Source organism: Vombatus ursinus, unplaced genomic scaffold, assembly GCF_900497805.2.
Source record: "Vombatus ursinus unplaced genomic scaffold, bare-nosed wombat genome assembly UNPS02014812.1, whole genome shotgun sequence".
NCBI lineage: Eukaryota > Metazoa > Chordata > Mammalia > Diprotodontia > Vombatidae > Vombatus > Vombatus ursinus.
Window position 1 is genome coordinate 6175986 of NW_020954590.1, and position 24271 is coordinate 6200256.

General features: G+C 38.0%; 1 protein-coding gene across 1 annotated transcript in view; it reads left to right on the forward strand.

The window, feature by feature from the left end:
- LOC114054150 (ras-related protein Rab-2A) overlaps positions 1-24271 on the forward strand; it is a 108602-nt gene that overhangs the window by 37828 nt on the left and 46503 nt on the right. The window contains exons 3-4 of the mRNA XM_027877297.1: positions 8811-8878; positions 23476-23558. Coding sequence (XP_027733098.1) covers positions 8811-8878; positions 23476-23558 — 151 coding nt within the window. The remainder of the gene's footprint in view (positions 1-8810; positions 8879-23475; positions 23559-24271) is intronic.

Here is a 24271-nt window from a genome sequence, read left to right on the forward strand (position 1 = left end):
GTGTGAGGGCTGCTGAGCCCTTTTCAGGGCTATTTTACACCATTGGAGTCCACCTGATTTCACCAAATTTTCACCTGTGGCTCCAAGAAACTGTAGTATGTACAGTGGCCACACCCTAGAAAACCATTTCAGCAGGTGGGCTAAACCAGGTTGAGGATAACCAATATGGTTCAGAGAGCGTGTGAAGACTTCTCCAGTGGAAAAGGCAGATATGAATGTGTTCCAACGACCATGAAGGTGATGGAAGCAGGTACTGTGGAGAATTTAGAGCTTGGTTAGACATTTAAGATGCCAACGTCATCACTGAATCCTGGGCCATTGTCAGCTATCTTGACTTTTGTCTTGCCACTGGACTTCAATGATTCTGGATGGGGCATCTCCACTATTCCTGATCTATATCTTGCCACTGGACCCAGATGGCCCTGGACTAGAACTGCCCTTCCTGATGTCATGGTCCTCTTTGAGAACTAAGAACAAACAATGAAGAAAGGCATGAATAAGGACTCTGGAAGAGAGAGTGAAGCTAATGACTTTGCACAACTCTGCCTCACTTAAATCCAATTTATGTGTGAGTCAAAAGACATCACCGTTTAATCATTTTTACCTGCCTCAAAGTTCTGTGGTGACAGGCAAGTCAGGAAGCAGCAGTTGTGGGTACACTGGGAGCTCTAGTCACAATCTTGCACACAGGTGGTCCAAGGCATAGGATTGTCTTCCCCCTGGACTGAAGTAGCAGTGGAATTCAGCAGCCCCAGGGGTGTCTGGGCAGTCTTTTTTTTTTCTTTAAAGTATTTTATTTTTTTCAATTACAAGTAAAGACAATTTTCAGCATTCCTTTTTTTTTTCTTTTGAAAGATTTTGAGTTCCAAATTTTTCTCCTTTCCCTCCCCAAGACAGCAAGCAATCTGATATAGGTTATACACATGCAAAATGTAAAATATATGTTCACATTAGTCATGTTGTGAAAGAAGAAACAGAACAAAAGGAAAAAAGCCATGAAAAAAAATTGATAATAGTATGCTTCAATCTGCATTCAGACTCCATCAGTTCTTTCTCTGGATATGGATAGCATTTTTTTGGAATTGTCTTTGATCGTTGTATTGCTGAAAAGAGCTAAGACGGTGTTACTCTTACTGTGTACAGTGATATCCTGGTTCTGCTTACTTCACTTAGCATCAGTTCATGTAAGTCCAGATTTTTTTGAAATCTGCCTCTGATAAGTCTTTTTTAAGGACTGCACTGCTTGCCTCCTAGCATGAGAAGGGACTATAAAAGGTACACTAAAGATTGTCTGCTTCACCTAACTTAACCCTGGCCTTCTTACTGCAGCAGGCAAGGGTCCTACCGTGCAGTCAAAACACAAAAAAACTTTTGCACAGAATTGCACTAGCTCAAAAGAAACATGGGATGCACACATTTAGAGACATCTCCACTCCAAATGTTCATATGGACTATCTCCCTGACCTGTGGTACAACCTTCTGAACTCATGTTGATCTGATCAGCTATAGTGGGACAAACTATTCCTTGACTCCAACATAGTGATGTCATTTTGGTCCTCTTTGAGCATGAAGGACAACAACTACAAACCAGTACTTTAGTATAGGAAGACAGTAGATCAGACCTGCACAACTTGGCAGTAGGTAGGGGCCAAAATTAAAATAGGCTAAACATCTTTGGGCCACAGATACGTTTTTAGAGACAGACTGACAATGGTTGGTTGCCACGGATCATGTGACAAACGCGAGAGTGCAAGTGTCAACCCATCCACCAAGCTACATACAAAGGCACAATAGTGCCTAATGGAAGGTGGGTTAAGTGGAGCACGAACAAAGCACTCATTACATCTTTATTTTCTTTTACAACGTTTTTCTTAGGCTGCCCAAAATCCTTTGGCAGGCTGCATGTGTGCAGGCCTGCAATAGATAGAAAAGGACCCATTAGTAAGTTGTTACATTATTACAGTAGTCCAGACATCCGCTGAATTGGAAAAGAGAGCATGGATATGAGAGTGATTTTGTACAAACATGATTTGGCAACTGATTGGATATATGAAGAGAGAATCAAAGATTAGGGTTCTAAGTATGAATGAATTTTTAGCAAATCCAGACATTTGTTAGGCTATACAATATTTCATTTTTTCAAATATTAAGCGTTTTGGAGAAAAATTGCACTTAGTCACTAAGTCTCCTTTTTAATTTGGTTTTCATGTTATTAATGGTAGTTTCATTTTTGTCTTGCAATCTAGCGTGAAATAGAATAGTTATGTAAACATTTTAATTGTTTTCCATGTGGCATATTTATTTTGAATCTTCTCTTTTCTCTTGTAGCTTTCTCTTTATGTCACTCATTCAGATAGACAGTAGCATTATGAGCATCTTGGTATTGAACAAGCCCCAATAAAGGATTAGTTAAATATAGGTGTAAACCAGAAACAGGTTATATAGCCTGGAAAAAAGTGACCTTTATTTTCTTCCACCAAAAATCACAGTGGAGATTTGTGGTGGGAGCCATTTCCCGGTGCGAGCAATGGAGAAATGGAATTCTGACACTGGGCAGCTTGCCCTTCTCTAAGCAACTATAAGCAGTCTTCTGCATGAGTGACATCTGGCTCCCTACGGCCTCGTGTGTCCTCTTCTTACTCTTCCTCTTATCTAAATTCTGTATATACTAAGGACTTGATAATATGTGATATTCCCTTTGTGGGGAGTCACCTTAATAAATAATCATTTCTTTGAAGTTACCATCTGCTAGTTTCCCCACTTTTGGAGACTGAATTAGATCTTTGATGAATAAAGTCAAAAAATAATTGTTTCCCAGCATACCAGGTGGTACTATTCTTCACTGTGACAGCAAATACTGTCTTTGTTAACTGTTATCACATGTAAAGAGCAAATACTTAAAGCTATAGCATTATTTTTTTTATCCAGAATGGAGAAAAATGTCTGAATGTTGGCTGATAATAATGAAGAACTGTAATTTAGATCACTGTAATAAGGAAATTGTTTAGACTAGTTGTATCAGTCCACAGAATATCTTATTCTGCAAAATAATTTTTGCATGTTTCTCAGCACTTCTCCAGGGTGTTAACTAAACTACAGTAGTTTGTCCTTATCCCAAGAAGATCACAGGTGATTAAGTAACAGTTTGCTTGCCAGCTGCCTGGATTGATAACATCTTTACACTCTTCACATTAGAAGCTTTTAAAAGTTAGAGGAAGGTAATGGTTGTCCCCAAAACAGCCCAAATATCATTTTATATAAAGCTTTGTCATCTTCTCTGTTGCCTCATGATTTTTTTTTAAATTTTCATTGTCATTGTCACCTATTGAATTGAATATTGTTTGTTCACCTTGATTTTACTAACATCCTACTATGACCTTACCATCCCTGTGATTTTCCCAACCAAAACTCCCTTTCCTGACTGCAATTCCCAGATATGTGCTGTATCCTCCTATTAGAATGGAAACTCCTTGAGGACAAAGCCAACTCATTTTTGTCTTTATGTCCGCAGTACCCAGTATTCAGCCCAGGGACCACTGACATTTTCGTTTTTCAGAAGAAAGAATTTTCACCCTGACAGATTATTGTAATTTCTGTTTATTAATGTTCTGCTGAAATTGATACTTTTCCCTGAGAATTAAGAATTCAGTATCTCGTAATTTATATATTTTCTTATATGCTTTCTTTTTTATACTGTTTTCCCCAATCGCATGGAAAAACAATTTTAACATTTGTTTTTTAAAACTTAAGTAGTTTTAAATTCAGAGTTCCAAATTCCTCCCTCCCAGAGACGGTAAGTAATTTGATATAGATTATGCATGTGCAGTCACCGAAATAATATTTCCATATTAGTCATGTTGTTGAAGAAAACACAGATTAAAAAAAAACCCACAAAGAAAATAAAGTGAAAAAAGATATGCTTCAATCTGCATTCAGACTCCATCAAATCTTTCTCTGAATGTGGGTGGCATTTTTTATCACAAGTCCTTTGTCTTAGATCATTGTATTGCTGAGAATATCTAAGTCATTCACAGTTAATCATTGTACAGTATTGCTGTTAACTGTGTTCTCCCGGTTCTGCTCACTTCATTTTGCATCAGTTCGCGTTAAGTCTTTCTACGATTTTCTGAAATCTTCCTGCATGTCATTTCTTAGAGCACAGTAGTATTCCATTGCAATCATTAACCACAACTTGTTCAGTCATTCCCCAATTGATGGGCATTTCCTCAATTTCCAATTCCTTGCCATCACAAAAAGAGCTACTATAAATATTTTTGTACATATAGGTTCTTCTCCCCCCCAACCCCCTCCTTTTAAAAATCATTTTGGGATACAGACCTAGTAGTGATATTACTGGGTCAAAGGGCATGCAGTTTTATTGCCCTTTGGGATCATAGTTCCAAATTGCTCTCCAGAATGATTGGATCAGTTTACAACTCTACCAGCAGTGCATTAGTATCCCGGTTTTCCCACATCCCCTCTAACATTTATCATTTTTCTTTTTTGTCACATTAGCCAATACTGATAGATGTGAGGTGGTACATCAGAGTTATTGTAATTTGCATTTCGCTAATCAATAGTGATTTAGAAAAAAAAAAAGTGTTGTGTTTTATAAAATTTTTTGGGGGGGGGGGAGTGAGGCAGTTGGGGTTAAGTGACCTGCCCAGGGTCACATAGCTAGTAAGTGTCAAGTGTCTGGTCTGAGACCGGTTTTGAACTCAGGTCCTCCTGACTCCAGGCCCAGTGCTGTATCCATTGAGCCACCTAGCTGCCCCTTTATGTATACTTTCAAAGAAATAATCTGTATTTGAATAATTTTTAAAAACTCTAATGTGTTGTGAATGTTTGTTGCTATATAGGCAACTTGTGGGTGCCTCAGTTTCCTCATCTGTAAAATGGGGATCATTTATCTCCCAGGGTTGTCATGAGGATAAAATAAGATATTTTACAAAGAAAGCTTCTTTATGAAAGCATTTTGTAAACCTTAAAATCACTATGTAAATACTAGCTATTATTGTTACTAGAATTACTATTACCAACACCACTACTACTACTACTACTACTTCAGTTATACATAGAATGTATTGGGTTTAGCTAATATGCCTTTTAAATTCTTTCCTAATTTCTCTGTTTCTTACCTTGTCTTCTTCAGTGATTAACAAACTCCCCCAGTCAGACCCTACCCATCATAATGATTCTGAACTCCTGGTGGTCATCATTCAGACCCCATCAGTGCCCAATCCCTTATTCCTATTCCCTTTAACCCAATCCTCACAGACTCCCACTATAAAGCTTCACACTGCTTCCACTGTACTTTCTAGAGTACTACATAAGCAACAAACTTAAGTTTCATCTTCAAGCTCCCACAGAGTCCTGACTCCGTCTTGATGACATGGTTTCTCTGGCTTCCTAGCTTCACTTTCATTCACCTTGACTCGCTGATCAAGGTGAGGGAGTTGGCCTAGTCCTTGCTCCTCATTGCTACTTCCAAGTTCTCCCCCTACCACTATCACTCAATAATCTCTTCTCTTTTGAGGTTCACTCACTCTATGTATATATCACCCAGTTAAAATTCTGGTAGCTGTTGTCTACTTTCCTCCAGTATATTCCCATTCTTTGCTCAGTGAATTCAGTGCCTAACAGTCTTTCTCCTCAGTGCCTGCCCTCATATCAGAGGAATTCAGCATACATATAGATCCTGAAACACCCTAACCTCACAGTTCCTCAATTTAATAATTTCACATGACCAATAGGTCTTTTTGACTGTTTCACCTCAGCCACACACAAATGCACCATTTCCGTGTTTTGAACTGTGAATTTCTCTCATCTGATCAGAGTCTATCATCATTTCACCTCCTCCTCTGCCTTGCAACCCCAAACACAGTTCTTAGTCCACACTGTAATTTTCAATCTTTCAACCTTTTCTAAGACCATAACCCCTACACTAGATATACTCCTTTCCCTTCTTTATTTGACCCCTTGGTGAACTATTTCAACTCTACACTGTCCTTGTCTCTTGACTCCCTTCTTCCCTTATCATATTGCTGAACTTGCCATGCAAGTTTATGACCAGCATTCTCTGCCTTCACCTCTTACACACATGCTGCTTTAAAAAAATAAAAAAAGGGGAGGGGGAGAGCTATATAAAGTTATGAAACCTTGTTGACACTACAAATTTATTTAATATGAAATCAGCTGAGCCCTCACTGTTGCAAAGCAATTCTTTTGCAGCTTATTAATTAATTCACTATCCCATTCACCACAGCTGCTTTTCTAAACCTTTCTGTCCCTCAAATTTTCCATTTCTCTCCCTCCCTCTACCCTTTCAACTAAGAGCATTACCTCATCTCACTGAAAAAATGAGGCCACTCCCTAAGAACTCCCTCTTCCCTCCTCTTCCACGTCAGTCACATTCCTTCTCCCACTGTCTCTTCTTTCATCCCTGCCTCACATCATGAGGGGGCCCTTCTCCTTACCAAGGCAAACCCTTCTACATGAACAAGTGATCCCATTCTGTCCCATCTTCTTCAGCAGATTGCTCTCTCTCTCTCATTCCCACTTGATCACTTATTTTCATTTTTTCCCTGTCTACTGGCTGCTATAGCCTAGAAATATCCATCCTCAAAAAAACCCTCATTTGATCCATCTGTCATCCCCTATCACTATCATCCCCTGTCTCTCTTTGCTTTTTTTGGCTAAACTTTTAAGACCTTTCACAGAAGATGCGTCCACTTTTGACTCCTTTTAGTGCTACAATTCCAATGTCTGATCTTATCGTTCAGTTGAAATTACTCTCTCCCAGGGTACCAGTATTTGATTGCCAAACTTAATGACTTTTTCCCGAACCTCATCCTTCTTGACTTTTCTGCAGCCTTTAAAACTGTTGATCACCCTATTCTTGATACTTGCTTCTCTATAGGTTTTCATGACACTACACTCTTCTGAGTTTCCTACTTATCTAATCACTCCTCAGTCTCCATTGCTGAATCTTCATCCAGGTTATATCCGCTAACCATGAGTGTCATGTAAAGCTCTTCACTGATTCCCTATCACTTTCAGGATCAGATATAAAATAGCTCTTTATAACCTAGCCTTTCTCTCCTCTCCCACCCCTCCCCAGTCTTGTGAGACCTTATATACCACCCGTGCTATACTTTTCAGTTCAGTAGCACTGACTCCTTGCCCAAGATACTTCATTTCTGGATGCATTGCCACTGGCTGCCTCCCTTGCCTGGAATGCTCTCTCTCCTCATCTCTACCTCCTGGCTTCCCTGAAGTCCCATCTCCATCTAGCATTTAGCATTTCCCTTGCCCAACCTTCCCCTCTTCCAAACATTTTTATTACTCTGAGGGGTACCACCATTCTCTCAATCGTTGTTGTTCAGTAAACCAAAAAAAAATTTTTTTTGAGGCAATCATTGTTAAGTGTCTGAGGCCGGATTTGAACTCAGGTCCTCCTGACTCCAAGGCCAGAGCTCCATCCACTTTGCCATCTAGCGACCCCCCCCCCCCCCAGTTGTTGTTCAGATGTTTCAGTTGTGTCCAATTCCTCATGATCCTCTTTGAGGTTTTCTTGAGAAAGATACTGGAATGATTTGTCATTTCCTTCTCCAGGTCATTTTACAGATGAGGAACTGAGGCAAATAGGGTTAAGTGACTTGTCCAGGGTCTCACAGCTAGTCTGTTTCTGAGGCTGGATTTGAACTCAGGTCCTTTTGACTCCAGAGCTGGTGCTCCATCCACTGTGCCACCTGGCTGCTCATTCTCTTAATCACCCAATCTCAAAACCTGAATCATCCTAGACTCTGCACTTCCTTCTACTCCATATATACAATCATTTGCAAAGTCCTGTCATTTCACTGTTCATATCATCTCTCTAAATATGCACTCTACTTGACACTACCACCACCCTGGTGCAGGCCTTCGTCTCTTCATGCCTAAACTATTGCAGTAGTCTTCCGATTTGTTTACCTACCACAAGTTTTTCTCCTCCTCCAGACCATCTTCCATTCAGCTGTCAACGTGATCTTCCTAAAGTATAGGTCCAAACATGTCACCCTTGTACTCATTCAACTCCAGGGGCTCCCTGTCACCTTTAGGATCAAATATAAAGTACTGTGTTTGGTGTTGAGAATCCTTTGTAATCCGTCCCTCACCCCCTTCCTTTCCAGTCTTCTTACACCTTACTTGTCTTACAATCTTCTTATACCACTATCACCCCAACCCCTATTGCTCCCAAATGCATCAAGTACTCTTCAGCCTCCTTACTATTCCTCACCAAGAAACTCCACCTCTAGAATCTGGGCATTTTCACTGGTTGTCCCTCATACCTGGAATACTCTTCGTTATCTCCACCACCTGGTTTCCTCAAGTCCCAAATAAAATCCCACCCTTTACAAGAAGCCTTTCCTGATCCCCTTTAATTCTAGTTCCTTCATTTTGTTGATAATTTTCCGTTTATCCTGTATGTAGCTGGTATAGAGTTATTTGCATATTTTCTCCCCCATTAGACTGTGAAGCCCTTGAGAGGAAGGACTGTCTTTTACCATTCTTTATATACCCAGCTTTTAGCATGGTGCCTGAATCATAGTAAGTGATTAATAAATGTTTATTGACTGTCTGACTTTATATTTGTCAGCACTTCTACCTTATGATATGTATTTTTTTGACTACATGATCTATGTAGCACATAGCATAACACTGCTTGACTATATAAATTTACATTAAAAAAAACTTTTGTAATGTCAAACACATACTTTCCTACCAGTTTGTGAATGAAAATCTTTTTTTTTTTTTTTAATTCTATTCAGGTGTAGAATTTGGTGCTCGAATGATAACTATTGATGGAAAACAGATAAAGCTTCAGATATGGGATACAGTAAGTATAGTAAAAGTACATTGCATCTACCTCATGTTTAAAGAATATTCATTGATTCTGCTTTTTGTCACAGTTTGTCACCTGATTGCCCTCCACCTGTGACCTAGCATTAGAAGTGGTACCAGAGAAGGCTTTGTTTTCCTTTGTTCTCCTCTTGAAATATTTTGAGCTGCCATCAGTCAGTGAGCACATTGAATTATGAGGAACTTTTATGGTTATCTGTACTGTAGATGTATAGAAGGGACCCTGTGTTTTTTAAAAGCTACTATCTATAGTATTGAGTGTTAGCTCAGTAGTTGTTATTTACACTTGTAGAAAGTGTCTCATGGTAATGTAATCATGGATCCTGGGAATTTTCAAGTAGCAGGGCTCTCAGTCTATGTAGTTTTGTGTGTATATTTAGGTGCTTCAAAAGATCTGTGATTTCTTTTGTGTGGGTACACCCTCTATTAATGTAAATCCAAAAGCCTCCCTGTGCCATAGAAAAAGGTCTTTTTGATTGTGCCACAGCCAGTCTTCTGATGATGAGCATGTTACTACCTGCCGTTTGAACATTTCCAACAAAACAGTCATCTACATCTCCAACTCAAAATGTTCAAAACAGACCTCGGTATCTTTTCCCCAAAACCCACTCCTCTTCTTTGCTTTCCTATTTCTTTCCAAGGTACACACCATCATTATAGACATGCAGATTTACAGCTTTCAAGTTACCCTCGATTCCTCTCTCTCCCTCACCTCTCCATCCTCTGTAATTAATTGTCAGATCTTGTAGATTCCACCTCCACTTCTCACATCTGTCCCTTTTTTTCCATTTCCCTAGCACCCTAGTCCAGGCCCTCACAACCTCTTGCATGGACTATTGCATTGACTTACTGTTTTAAGTCTCTTCTTCAGTCTGTCCTCCATGTTCCTAAAGTGCAAGTCTGATCACATCACTTCCCCCTCAGAAGACTGAAGTGGTTACTTCCAGGATCAAACACAAACTTCTTTGGCATTTAAAACCTTTTACAATCTGGCTTCAGTTTGCCTTTCTAGGCCTATTACATATTAGTCACCTTTGTGTGCTCTTCAGTCCAGTGACCTATTTTCAGCACCTTAAATAGGACATTCTATCTCCTATCTCAGTGTGTCAGTGCTGATTGTTCTCCATTCCTGGAATGCTTCGATTTCTTACCTTCACATATTAGATAGAATCCCTAGCCTCCTTTCAAACTCATCTCAAATGCCACCTCTTACATGAGTATCCCCTCCCCCCAGTTACCTTGTGTTTGTTTTGTATTTACTCATATTTATCCGTGTTTCCTGTCAGTATGCTGGCTGCTCACTCCTCAAGGTCAGAGGACATTTCATTTTTGTCTTTGTATTTCAGTGCTTAGCAGAGTACCTTGCACATAGTAGGTATTTAATAAATGCTTGTCGATGTGGATTTGTGAAATAGCCACGCAATAACCCCAGTGATCCCAAGTAGCTCTGACACATAGCCTGTCTTTTAACAACAGTTTACATCCCATGTTGTCCTGTCTGTGAATTATAAAATATTATATCAGAAGAATCTGGAATTCTGTATATTTATGTGTACATTAATATATAAAACTATAATATATAATTTATAATATATGAAGCTTAATTTTTAAGAAAGACAACATATGAGAGTAGATACATACTGAACAAAATGGGTGCACATGAATGAAGTTCAAGTAGTTTAGTCTGTACTTATCATACTTTTAATTTTAGATACCAGTGTGCAAGCCCCTGTTTTGACTTTTCCTTTACAAGTGTCTGAAACATTATATTGGTCGTATTAAATTCAAAGAATTAGGTCAATCACCCTTGAATTGCTCATGTTTTCCTGTGCAGAATTAACTTGCATTCTATGTAAAACCTTCCGGTAATTGAACACCTTGTCACATATGCTGTGACATTTGCTGTCATTTTAATTTGCCAGATAGACACTTCAAGAAGTTGATCTGATTTGCTGCCATCAGGAGACTGAAGTAGGCATTGACCCTACAATTTAAGAAGTAAAGAATAATCCTTAGGCATATTTAGGTGAGGTAGATTAGCATGTTCCTCCTCTTCCCCACCCCCCCCACTTGTAATCAAATGTATATCATAAGGCATTAAGACTAAGAACTGTCAGAAATCTTGGAGGTTTTCCAACTCCCTCATTTTACAGACAAGGACACTGAGGGTCAAAGAGCTCTTGGTTAGCCTGTGTTCTCACAGTTCATATAACAGATAGAATTCTAATCCTTATCCTTTGAATTCTTATTAAAAGTTAAAAAAGACTACTATATTTAGAAAGACTGCTATATTTAATCACGAAGTAATGTGATCAAATTGGAAGATAGTTTGGTACCTCTTGAAGTATTATCAGTTGTAGCCTAATCTAATCTTCTGTACAAACCTTGATTAGGAATGGTAACTTTTACAATTCAGAATTTTAATTTAGTGTCTAAACCATCCTGAGATTTGTGTGTGGCTTCCCAGGATCTGTTAGTTTGACCACAAAAGTTTATCTTTTTTCAACCTTAAAAGCCTTTTTATAGTCCTTACTTGATTTGCCATAGACTTTCCTGCTTAGCCCCTTGTCTCTCAGATCTCTCATCAGTCTTTCGTCAGAGATCACAATATTAAAAGAATCAGAGAAAGAAAGAAAAGAAGATATAATATTATTTACTTAAGCTCTAAAACTCAGGACCTGCTACTCAAAGGAAGTATTTCTGCTTGTTTTCTCATATCAATTTCTTAAAGTTAGGGTTTTTTTTCTCCTAATAGGTTACTTATTTCTTTTATAACTTGTTACTAATAATGGTTTCAAACATAGAGCATCTTAAAGGACCCATGTCCAATACGATGAAACAATATTCCTTAAATAGAACTAAATAGAAAATAATGTATATTTGAAATAAAAAGTTTATTTATCATCCTGCCTCACCCCTGCTTAACATTGAACTCTCATATTTACATGACACTATTGGCTCTTTGTATATTATTGCTGCTCTCAGAAAATTAGTTCTTGGAACTAGTGGTTCAGGAAGCATGAGAGTCACATTACTCTCTGAACTTTCTGGATTAAGACATTTCATTTTTCCAATATTCAAAAATGTGTGATACATTTGCTTTAAGCATCTATGATATATAAGATGTTAGGGATACAAAAGCAAAAACAAAATAGTCCCTTCCCATATTACTGCAGATGTCTCTAACATCTCCATCAGTAAGTATATATGGTAATTAATACAAAGTAATTTTAAGAGGGAGGGAGTTCTGATAATTGGGGTTCCAAAATTTTTCCCTTCCTCTCTCCCCACCCACTCTCATTGAGAAGGCAAGCAACTCGATACAGGTTATACATGTGTAGTAGTACAGAACACTTCCATAGTAGTCATGTTGTGAAAAACTAAGTATATTTATACTTTAAAGGGAACCAGGCATTCTCTGAGGTGAGGTGAGGAGTTTATTCCAGCCATGGAGGAACACTTGTGGAAAGACATGAAAGTGGGAGAAGACATATCTTGTATGATGTATAGCTGGCAGGCCTGTTTGTTTGAAATGTATAGTGTAAAGGGAAGTGATAAGGGGGGGATAAAAAGACTGAAAAACTACCTAGGAGCCAGATTTTAGAGGGATTTAAATGCCATGAGTTTTTTGAGTAGGTAGATGAATCTTACTTCAAAAATGCTAGCTGCATGACCCTGGGAAAGTTGATTAACTCCCCAGGGTCTCAGTTTCCCTATCTATATAATGAGGGGCTTGGATTTGATGGCCTCCAGTGTCCTTTCCAGCACCTATCCATGAACCTGTGATCCTCTGGCATGGTCAGATCCTTATTCTAGGAATATCAGTTTGTCAGCTATGTGGAAGATGGCTTGAAGAAGGAAGAGATTGAAAGCAGGGAGACCAATTACATAGGAGGTTGTTGCAGCCAACCAGTTAAGAGGTGATGAGGGCCTGAAATAAGGTGGAGATTATGTGTGAATCAAAAGAAGGGAAAGGATGTGGGAGAGGGTGTGGGGGTGGAATCAACAGCACTTGAGAACTTAATAGGGAATAAGAGAGAGGAAAGAGACACATATTACTCCAAGGTTCTGAGTGTGGCCAAGTAGAAATAGGACTGTCCACAACTATGGGGAAGTATGTAGGAGTGGTGGGCTAGTGGATATAGTACTGGACTTGGAATCAGGAAGATAGGGATATGGAACTCACCTCAGACATATCCTAGATGTGTTCTCCTGCTCAAGTCATTTTTCTTCTCTTAGCCTGTTTTCTCATCTTTATGAAATTAAGGAGTGAGAGAGGATTGTACTGGGAGAGAAAGGGAGAGGTAGAATGGGGTAAATTATTTCACATAAAATAGACAAGAAAAGGCTTTCACAATGGAAGGGAAACCGGAGATGGTGAGAGGAAATGAGTGAATCTTATTCTCATTAGATTTGGCTTAAGGAGGGAATAACATACACACTCAATTGGGTATTGAAATCTATCTTACCCTACAGGAAAATAAGGGGGAAGGGACAATAGACCAGGGGGATGATAAAGGGGAGGGCAGATTGAGGGAGGGGGTAATCAAAACCAAACACTTCTAAGGAGGGCCAGGGTCAAAAGAGAGAATAGAATAAATGGAGGGTGGGATAGGATTAAGTGAAATATACTTAGTTTTTCACAACATGACTACTATGGAAGTGTTTTGAACGACTGCACATGTATAACTGTATTGAGTTGCTTGCCTTCTCAATGAGGGTAGGTGGGGAGGGAGGAAGGGAAAAAATTTGGAACCCAAAGTTTTAAAAACAAATGTTAAAAATTGTTTTCACATGCACCTAGGAAGTAAGGTATACAGGCAGTGGGGTATAGAAATCTATCCTGCCCTACAGGAAAATAGAAGGGGAAGAGGATGGGGGGAGTGGAGATAGAAGGGAGGGCAGATTAGGGGAAGGGGTATATTGAATGCATGCCATCTTGGGATGGGGGGAGGGACCGAGAGAAAATTTGGAGCTCAAAATCTTATGGAAGTGAATGTTGAAAACTAAAAATAAATAAATTAATAAAAGAAAAAAAAAAGAAAAGTTTGTTATAGCTAAGTTGCTTTCTTACCTTTTAAAAAAATTATTGTATTTGAGATCATATTGGTTGTTTGTGGTGCGTGTCGGATTGGCTTTAGGATCTAAACCCAAGTTTTATAGAAAGTAGATTCATAAGTGTCAAGTTCTCATTCCAAAAATGAATATTTATAAAGCAAAAGTTCTTCTTCAAAACGAGACCAGAGAATTTCAGCCCAAGGTCAGGAATTTCAACTGGAAATTCAGGGCTGGGGAAAAGTTATTAAAAAAAAGAAGTGACACTCAATAAAGACTTAGAGTAATTTGGTAGTAGTTTAAGGTGAATTAAAAGAGAAAGATTATTTGAGATGATTAATAAGAGATTTTTATGTAATCAAAATTATCCATTATGTTTTCTATGATCATCTCTAACCTTTGTTTAGTTAAGAATTTTCCCCCCTTGCCATAGTTGTAAATAACTTCTTCCCTTCTCAATTTATTTTTTTATAATGTGGTCTCCATTGTCTTGTTCCTATCTGTTTTGTGAATGTGGTGTGGAATGTTGCTCTGGACCAAGAATGTTTTCCAGTTTTCCCAAGTTTTTGTCTAATAAGGTGTCAGTAACCCAATGGTTGATATCCTTGGGTTTATCAAACAATTATGTTCAATTACTTCTAGTTCTTGCTTAATTTTTTTTTTAAACAAGTACCAAATAGTTTTGACTGTTACTGCTTTATAATATAGTATGAAACTCTGTTAAGGACCCAAAATACTTTTTTTTTTCTTCCATTATTTTCCTTGATTTTTTTTTAACCTTTTGTTTTTCCAGATGAATTATTATTTTGTCTAGTTCTACATAGTAATACATTGGTAATTTAATTAGTATGACACTTAATCTATAAATTAATTTGGAAGATATCATTTTATTATGTTGGTAAGCCCTGACCATGAGTATTTTCTATATCCAATTATTAAAATTTTCCTTGTTTCTTTAAGGAGTTTTTTGTAGTTATATTTCTAAAGCACTCTGTAGTGCTTTAGTAGATTGCATTCTGTGATGGAGAAACACTAAAAGTCTTTTCAATAAGATCAGGGGTAGAGTAAGTATGTCTGTTGTCATCACTTATTATTTTATATAGCTGTAGGATTTCTCACTAACTGTAGCAATAGTAACAGAAAAAGAAGCGAGGGAAGTGGTATAGCCGGCAAATAAGAGGTAGAATTATCTCTATTTTCAGATGGGTGTGAGATTCAGCCATCATCTTCTCTGTATTCTTTATTATCTTCCATCAACAAATCAACAAGCATTTATTAAGTACCTGCCATGTGCCAGATACTCCACTAAGTACTATCACGCGCGCGCGAGTGTGTGTGTGTGTGTGTGTGTGTGTGTGTGTGTCCTTCATATAGTTAGTTATTTACACATCTGCCTATTAAAATGAGAGGTCTTTGAAGGTATAAACAGTGTTTTTAAACTTTTTCTATAATGCTTAATAAATGCTTGTTGGTTGGCTGACTGTGTGTTTCCAACATCTCTGCCAGAAGAAATAGGAAGAGAAATTCCATTCATAATAACTGTAAAGATGTATAAAATATCCAAGTGTCCCTGTTATTTCACAACCTTTTTAACAAAGTTTCATTGTGTTTATTTCTTCTTAACACGAGCCTTAAAGGACCATGCCATGTTTGTATTAATTTTCTGTTACCTGCCCTTTCTTTAATCTTCTGTACTTGTCTTAAAAATCTCATTTAGTTGTTGAGTTCCTGTGTATTCACATTGGTTTCTTTGTAGACATTTCCTCTTCCTTGGAAGTGTTTCTCTTCATGTATTCAGAATTTCACTTTTGAGAGCTTTTTGTCCCTCCTGGATTGATTTCCTTCATATTCAGTTCGTTTCAGCAAGTAGTGCTTCCTACGTGCTAAGCACTTCATTAGACGCTGGGGATACAAAGGCAAGAAGCAAAACATTCTGTACCCTCAAGGACCTTACATTCTGTTGTTGGGAACAAGATGCTCTTAGTTAAGTAAATAGAAAATCATATGCAGAGTAAATGGTGGGAAGCTCTACTAGCAGCTGTAGTGATCCACAAAGATCTTTGTAGAATATCACACTTAGAAAGGAACAAAGGATTCATGGAACTGAGAGGGGAGAGCATTCCTAGCATAGGGATAGCCTATATAAAGACAAGAAGTTGGGAAAACGGATATCATTGTATGGAGAATAGCAAATAGTACAGTTTGGCTGCACACAGCATGTGTGAAAATCAATAATGTGAAGTCAGTCTGGAAGGATCCTTTGGACCTAGATTGTTAATGATTTTAAATGCAAAACAAAGGAGTTTGTATCTTGTCTTAAACACAATAAGGAGCCACTAGAGTTTAAGAAAGGAGAGTGACATAGTTAGGCCCTATGTGGGTGCCCTGGTTACATATGTGCTTCAGGAAAATCATTTTGGCAGCTGTATAGACAGTAGACTAGAATGAGAAAAGTCTTTTTACACCTTATTTCCTGCCATGTGCTCTTCGATTTGGTGACACTGACTTCCTTGCTGCTACACAAACAAGACATTCCATCTCTGACTTTCTCCCATGCCTGGAATGCTTTCCCTCCTCATCTCTACCAGCTAGCTTCTCTGGCTCCCTTTAGGCCCCAATTAAAATCTTATCTTCTACAGGAAGTCTTTCCTAACTCCTCTTAATTCTAGTGCCTTCCCTCATTTAGTTATTTCCTATTTATTCTGTATATAGTTTATTCTCATGCTTCACTGAAAAAAATAATGTTTTGTACCACGAACTCCCCCTTTCCCCTTCCTCTCCAGGTTATACTCAGACACCTTTAAGGTGCTAATTTTCTCCTTCACTCTTGTGAAGGGGTGGGTGACCCAGCTCCAAGTGAGGACAATAGAGGGGCCATCTGTTGCACAAACTGAAGTTGTAATCCTCAAGTTTTGGCAGATGATTAGATGTGAAAGAGATACAGAGTAAAGAGGCAAAGATGACTCCAAGCTTGTACAGCTAGTTGTCCTCAATATAGATAGGACAGTTAAGAAGAAAAATGAGTTTTACTAGGAAAGCAGATCAGTTCTATTTTGGACATGTTGAGGTTGAAATTGCCTCTATTCAAGTGGTGATTATTATTATGACCCTCATTGTAAGAGGTGAAAAAATAGTCTTAGAAAGGCTAAGTAACTTTTGTGTCCAGCCACAGTTGATAATGTAAATTGTAGCTCAAAGGAAAATTGAGGGTTAATCATGTAGGTTAGTGAAAGATCAGTGAACTGGTGGGACCTGAAGTAACCAAGACAGAAGGTGGCCCAGGGCAGAGCCCACATATAGGTGGAACACAAGTATGACTTTGCAGAGGAAACTGAGGATTATTCCGAAAGATAGGAGAAGAATCTAGAGAGAGTGTACAGAAAATATTCAGGAGAAGTTGGTGGTAGTCAACAGAGTTCACTATTGCAGAGATGTGGAGAGTGAGGATTAGAATAGGCTATTGAATTAGTACTTAAGAGACCTTTAGTTACCTTGGAACAAGAAATTTCAGTGGCACTGTGGTGTCAGAAACCAAATCTTAAAAAATTATAAATTAGTTGGGGGTGAGGGAGTAGGAATTTGGCTATGAAAGTGAGAAGAGATATAGGACATTAGAAGCAAGTTGGAAGAAGCAGTGAATGAGGAGATTAAAATTTAGGAAGGATGAGATGATAATAGAAGGGAAGGTTCTTAGAGGAGACCAAAGGAAGATAAAAGGCATATGTTGAGAACATTAGTACATTTGTAAGGGCCATTTCTTCTGAGAGTAGAGCAAAGGAGGAAAGTGTGGAAGGTGATGTTGAGGTCTAGAATTGGGGAGAAGAGGGAAATTATAAAGAATACCTTTAGTTTTCCCATAAAAATAAGCTTTGCTAAAAGGGTGGGGACGGGGGGTTATTTGGGTAACTTGAGGAAAGAACAATAAATGCTTCCAGAGTATAATAACCATTGAAGAAAAGATTTCTTATGTAGTATTAAGGCATCAGTTGATACTGCATAAATTTGTAGTGGACCCAGTCAGTACAGTTGTGTACTGACTTTAAGTAGCATGAATGAGATAAGAAATGGAGATGTTAGATAGTGAGAATAATCCATAGTTGGATTTTGAAAAGGGATGGGTTATAATCCTACAGGGAATAAGAAGTAAAAGGGAAAAAGACAGAAGATGGGTAAATTGAAACTGGCTATTGATAAGGTTAAAATAAGAAAGGTGGGAAGTAAGGCTGCAGAGCAGGGGTAAGCAGAGGAATAAAGTGTCTAGAGGTTTTGATAAAAATAGAAGCTAGAGGTCAGCTAGGTGGATAGAATACTGGCCCTGGATTCAGGAGGACCTGACTTCAAATCTGGCCTCAGACACATAACACTTACTAGCCATGTGACCCTGGGCAAGTCACTTAACCCCATTGCCTAAGCAAAAAACAAAAACAAAAAAAAAAAACTAGAAACTAGATTTAGGAGTGGTGAAGTATAGGACGTGGAAGGATATGTTAGAAAAATGGATTTCAGAGTTATGGATTAAGAAGATGGAGCACTTTTGAATGAGGAACTCATCACTAACTACTTTGTGGTTGATGTTGAATGAAAGCCCAAATGATGGTATCTGAGGAAGTTGATGAACTGCAGAATAACAAAAAATAACAATAATAGCTATCTGTATACACTACTTTAAGGCTTTTAATGCATTGATTTGATCCTCACAACAACTTTTGTGACTTCAGTGCTGTTATTATCCCCATTTTACAGATGAACAAATTGAGTCTGAGGTTGTGGCTAGCCCAGGATCATACAACTAGTATCATCTAAGACTGGATTTGAATTAAGGTTTTCCTGATTCCAAATCCAGCAAGTCCATCTAGATGCCTCTAGAATTTTAGTCAATAAAAAGTTTAACTTGTGAAGGTCTTTTTAAAAAAAACTCAAACCTAGAAATTAATTACTGGGATAGGTGCAGAATTCCTGAGATTGTGTTCCTTTTGCCTCTTTCATTGAACTATGAATTCTGGGCTCTCTTGTTTTGATGTGTTTTAAAATACTATTGAAATAATAAGTATATCCTGAGCTTTAGAAACTCTGGTTTACTTAGTTAAAATATTCTATTAATAATTTGTGGAATAAACAGAAATATCTGTAATCCTTCTGTCATGAAATTGGTATTTTTACCTTCAGTCTTAAATACAGGAGCATATATAATACAATACCAATATTACTTGTCATCCACTCAGAAGACATCAAAGAATCCCAACTCATTTTTAAATTTTCTACCAGAGATAAGTTATATAAGTACTTTCTCTGTTTCTTAGTTCCTGTAGAAGTCACTATTTATTGCAGAAGAGTTTGTGTGGTGATTGCATTATAGGTGGTTTGGGGAGAATTGAATTGAACATAATAACATATCTTTACATTGTCTTTGCATTATCACTTGCTGATCACCCTTCCTCACTTTCCTTACACCAGACATCCCACTAATCACCTGAATTCCCAAGCTAATCACCAGACATCTAAGAGCAGTGAAGGAGTGGGCCAAATTCTGTGTATATGTTTCCTCATTTGTCTTTTGGGTTTAAAGCACGTCTTTTCATTTGCTGTTTTACTAAATGGAGACTGGGCTTCGGCTGTTTTTGTCTCTGGGACCTTAAATGGGATTTATAGCAAGACAGTCATTTTCACAGAACTCCATTTCAAAAAAATAATTTGGAGATTTCATTAAGTTTGCTGTAGTGATTTTACTGGTATTATGTTTTTAAACATATCTTGGCAATGCTCTGCCATTGATTGTTTTATAAAATAAATTTTATTGGTTATCTTTTGTTTTTACATCACCAAAATTTTCTCCAGTATCCTTCTCCCTACCCTATCTAGAGAGCCATCTTATATAACAAATGATGTTTTGCAAAAGAAATCAGCAAATTGATCAATAATACATCGAAAAGGTATGTGCAGGGTACCAATATTCAATAAACATTAAGTTCTCACTAAGTGCCAGGCTGTGCTAACCATTGAGGGGTCAGGGGTGATGAAGAACTCTGACCTCCAGGAACTTGCAATTTAATGAGTGAAGACAACACGCAAGAAGCTGAAAGGGAAGAACCCAATGTGGGGACTTGGAGGAGAAATCAGAGAAGTGCTTGAGCACTATATCCAGATAAGAAATGAGGAGGTGTCTGAGCTGAGCTCCCTCCTTAAATGGTGATTTTGAAGTTCATGATTCTACCCTTCAGTCAGAGGGGCAAAGAGTACTGATGAAGTGGAATACCAGGGCTGATAGGATCTTGCAGGATGATGAGGTTTTTCATCATCATGAATGAGCTTTGTGGGTTATGGTGGGTAAGTCCCAGGGTAGTGCAGCCAGATGAGAAATCAAGATGTCTGAGCTGGGGCAGCTTGGTGGTGCAGTGGATAGAGCAGTGGCCCTGGATTCAGGAGGACCTGAGTTCAAATCCAGCATCAGATACATAACACTTATTAGCTGTGTGACCCTGGGCAAGTCACTTAACCCATTGCCTACCCCTCCCCCCCCCAAAAAAAGATGTCTGAGCTGAGCTCTCTCCTTAAATGGTAGCACTCCACTTTTGCAAAGGAGTGGAGGGTAGGGATATCTTATATCTCTTCTTCGGTTGATGCTTGTCATTCACATTTGATTGTTTTGTGGTTTTTTCCATTTATATTGTTGTAGTCATTGTGTATATGACTTAACGTTATCAATTCATGTAAATCTTTTCATGCGTCTCTATATTCATCATATTCATTGTTACAGCACAGTAATATTCTGTTACATTCATGTACTATGACTTATTTAGCCATTAATTCTCTATCAATCTACCCTTGATGTTTTTTTTAATTAGCAAAAATTTTATTTTTAATGTTACTTATTGAAGAGTATTTGCATAATGTCTTTTTCATTTTCCCAGAATGTGTGATTAAAAAACAAACTGCCATGGCTATTTTTTTTTTTTTAAGAATTTTAATTCTTTCAGAAGGAGGCATCTTAAAATAAACACATTAGAATAGTAAGGTTTTAAAAAATATAATCTTGTTCTTTACATTATTACCAGATTGTAGTATTGATTTTTAACCCTAAACTATCAGAGTGTTAGAATTTATCTGAAACTAGTTAATTAAACACAACTCTTGTTTAATTGACATTTTTCCATTCAGTTAGCCTTGCTAGCAAGGCTATATGTAAAGCTGTAACTAGGGTAAAGTAATCCGAGCTTTGTCCCAGGTTGCTAACTTGAGGGGAGAGGGGCAGGAATTTTCCCTTCCTTGCTCCAGGATGTGAGCCCTTAGCTTCAGGGCATCAGGAGGGTACACCAGTGGAATCTACTTTGTACCACAAGGATCCTGCCCCTCTTCCATTGTTATGCCAGTTCCACTTCACCCCATGCAGTTGCCTAGGGCAACTCTGCCTTATGATGTTCTGTTGATGAGGCCTCTCTTTATCTCCTTGAATTCCTCACCAGAGTAATCTGGTGCCTTGAAGTTCCATTCTCCTCTTGGGGTCCCAACTGACTGTTGCTTTCTGCTTGCTACTTCCTCCAGTGGGTTGTGGGTTAAGATTCTGCTCCTCCTTACCTCTTCCAGAGGGGTTTTCTAGTGCAACTGTTGTTGTTGTTGTTTGTCCTTAGTCTTCAAAGAGGACCAGTGATGTCACAAGAGTGCTGTCTTGACTTGCTTGTGAATTGGATTTCTAGTGCAGCTGCACCAAATGGGTCTTACCTCTCTGTTGATACAATCTTTCAGTGTCTTTCATTATACTCAGCCCAGCACCTTGTACTGACTGCCAGTTCTCCACCTCTTTGCTTCCTCCTGGGAATTCCCCATTTTGACTGCAAGACTGGGGACTTTGCTCTGCTCCTTCTTCTCCCCTACCCCTTTCAATCTTTACTTCTTCCCAGGAATTGCTTGGATGGACTGCCAAACACATAGCCAGAGTAAACTGTCTTCTGCAGTAACACCCTACCCCCAACTTTCGCCTGAGGACTAGAGTTCCTAGTTATAATGCTGCCTCCATGCTATAGTTTGGTCAAATTCAACATGTGAAGAGTATTTTCTCTCTTGAGAACTATTCTAGAATTCTACAAGGAATAGTCTTTGAAGTGGAAAGAATGTTCACAAGCTTTGCAGTCAAAGGACTTAAGTTCAAATCCTGCCTTTCACTACTTACATTATCTTGGTAAAGTTGTTTAACCTCCAGGCCTCAGTCTCTTCATTAGTAAAAATGAGGTGTCCTCCTTAAGATTCCTTCTAGCTCTAAGGGCGTGGTCCTATTTTAGATCATAGTCTTTAATCTGTAACACTTGGTAAGATGAATGATGTTGACTTAAAATGAAATTTGAAGGTATAGTTGCAGAACCCCTAATAAAATTGTTGCCTAAGTATTCATTCATTTAGCAAATAATTATTCAGTGCTTCCTGTGTAACAGACGTTGAAAGATTATCATTCAGAACATCTCTGTATGCGAGTATTCTTCAGAAGCTTAGTCCATATTTAGTTCTGGAACTATTAAATTGACTTCATTTAAAGTGAATTAAACAATTTATAAATAAGATGTTACATAGACAACATCTTATTAATTATTTTATAAAACAGAGAAGACTTCTGATTAAAAGAAAACTCATTTAATTTATTATTCCTTTTTAAAATCACATTTGAATGTCATTATGGCTTCAAATTTGGTATCAATGGACAAATCTATCACCATAGTTTTAACAGAATACTAGTATTCCCTTCCCCCCCAAAAGGGGAGAAATTAGCTAATTATGCATTATCTTTGGTATCTGTTTCACAGATGGATATAAAGATGGCTTTTACATCCTTTTACCTATCCATTAATCATCAAGTATCAAATATAGAAGAAACTGATTAAGTGAAGAACTGAATAATATAAAATTAAATTCAAAACCATTTTCTGTTTTTCATAATAAAATGATTACTGAAAGAATTTAGTCTGAGGACTGTTGAAAGTTGACTGCAGTTTATGATATAATGGATAAAATCTGCATCCTTGGCCTTCCAACAACCTTTTCACCAGCAGATGGTGGGCGTAAAGATGTCATTCATCATTTATTTACAATGGGCTTTATTTATTCTAGTGTCAACAGCTGCCCCAGGGAGCAGGTTATTGAATTCAAATGTGAAGCTCTGGCTTATTTGCTTCCTTTCAAATTTGTCTTCAGAGCTTAGTTGCTAGGAGTCCATTCTGTGCTCTAATAATGATTCATGTATTGTGAAACCATTCAGTAAATTGGGTTGTCAGGGATTGCCAAAAAAGGGTTAGAGGTCTTGTTCCTAGGGATGGGGGGTGTGTGTGTGTTGGGGGGGGTTTAATGGCGTATACTATAATGGTATTATGTGATTTCTCTTTCAAACACTGGGGGAGTTATCATTTCTGTTCTTTCATTCACCCCTTACCTACCCATCCCAAATTCCACATGTGATAATATGCTTGTCGATTCTTCTTATGAAGCCATAGGGGCATTTTATGAAAGGAAAGCTTTCACCTTTTTCTTTTCTCATAGGCAGGGCAGGAGTCCTTCCGTTCCATCACAAGGTCATATTACAGAGGTGCAGCAGGGGCTTTACTAGTGTATGATATTACAAGGTGAGAACTTGGAGGGGGATAGAAATATTTTGTTTCTAATATCAGTAGAAATGTGCTTTTAATAAATGTAGATGTTGTTCGTGACCTAAGTACAATGAAAGAGAGGCAGCATGAGTTGTAAATTAGAGGGCCAGCCTTGGAGTCAGGAAGAAATCAGTCCTACATCTGACACTTACTAGCTTTGTGACCCTAGTCAAGTCACTTTAATCTCAGTGCTCCAGGCAAGCTATGATACATATAGGAATCACTGGATCTGTATCAGTAGATCAACTTTATTTCACAGAGTTCCTAGCACCAATGAAATCACCATACCACTAGATCCATTCAGAAAACAACAATCAATTTAAAAAGGACAACCCTTTTTAAATTGCTATGTTCCTAAAATGTTATTATGTGTATGTGTGTATATATGTACACTGTGTATTATATATACACACACAGTGATGAACCCTTAGAGTAATGCAAATAAGGACCTCCTAATTAGTTAGTTCAGTCATTATAGATGTTACAGTCAGGTATTTCTAAAGATGAGCCACATTTTACAAATTGAAATTTAATAAATGCAAAATTCTAAAAATATAGGTCATTGAAATTTGTGCAAAATGTGATAACTCCATAAGCAAATGCTCACCAATATCAATGGTGCCTTATTAGTATTTAACGTAAAACAGTTCATTGTGCAGTATTTTATCGGGAAGCACTATTTAAAAGTA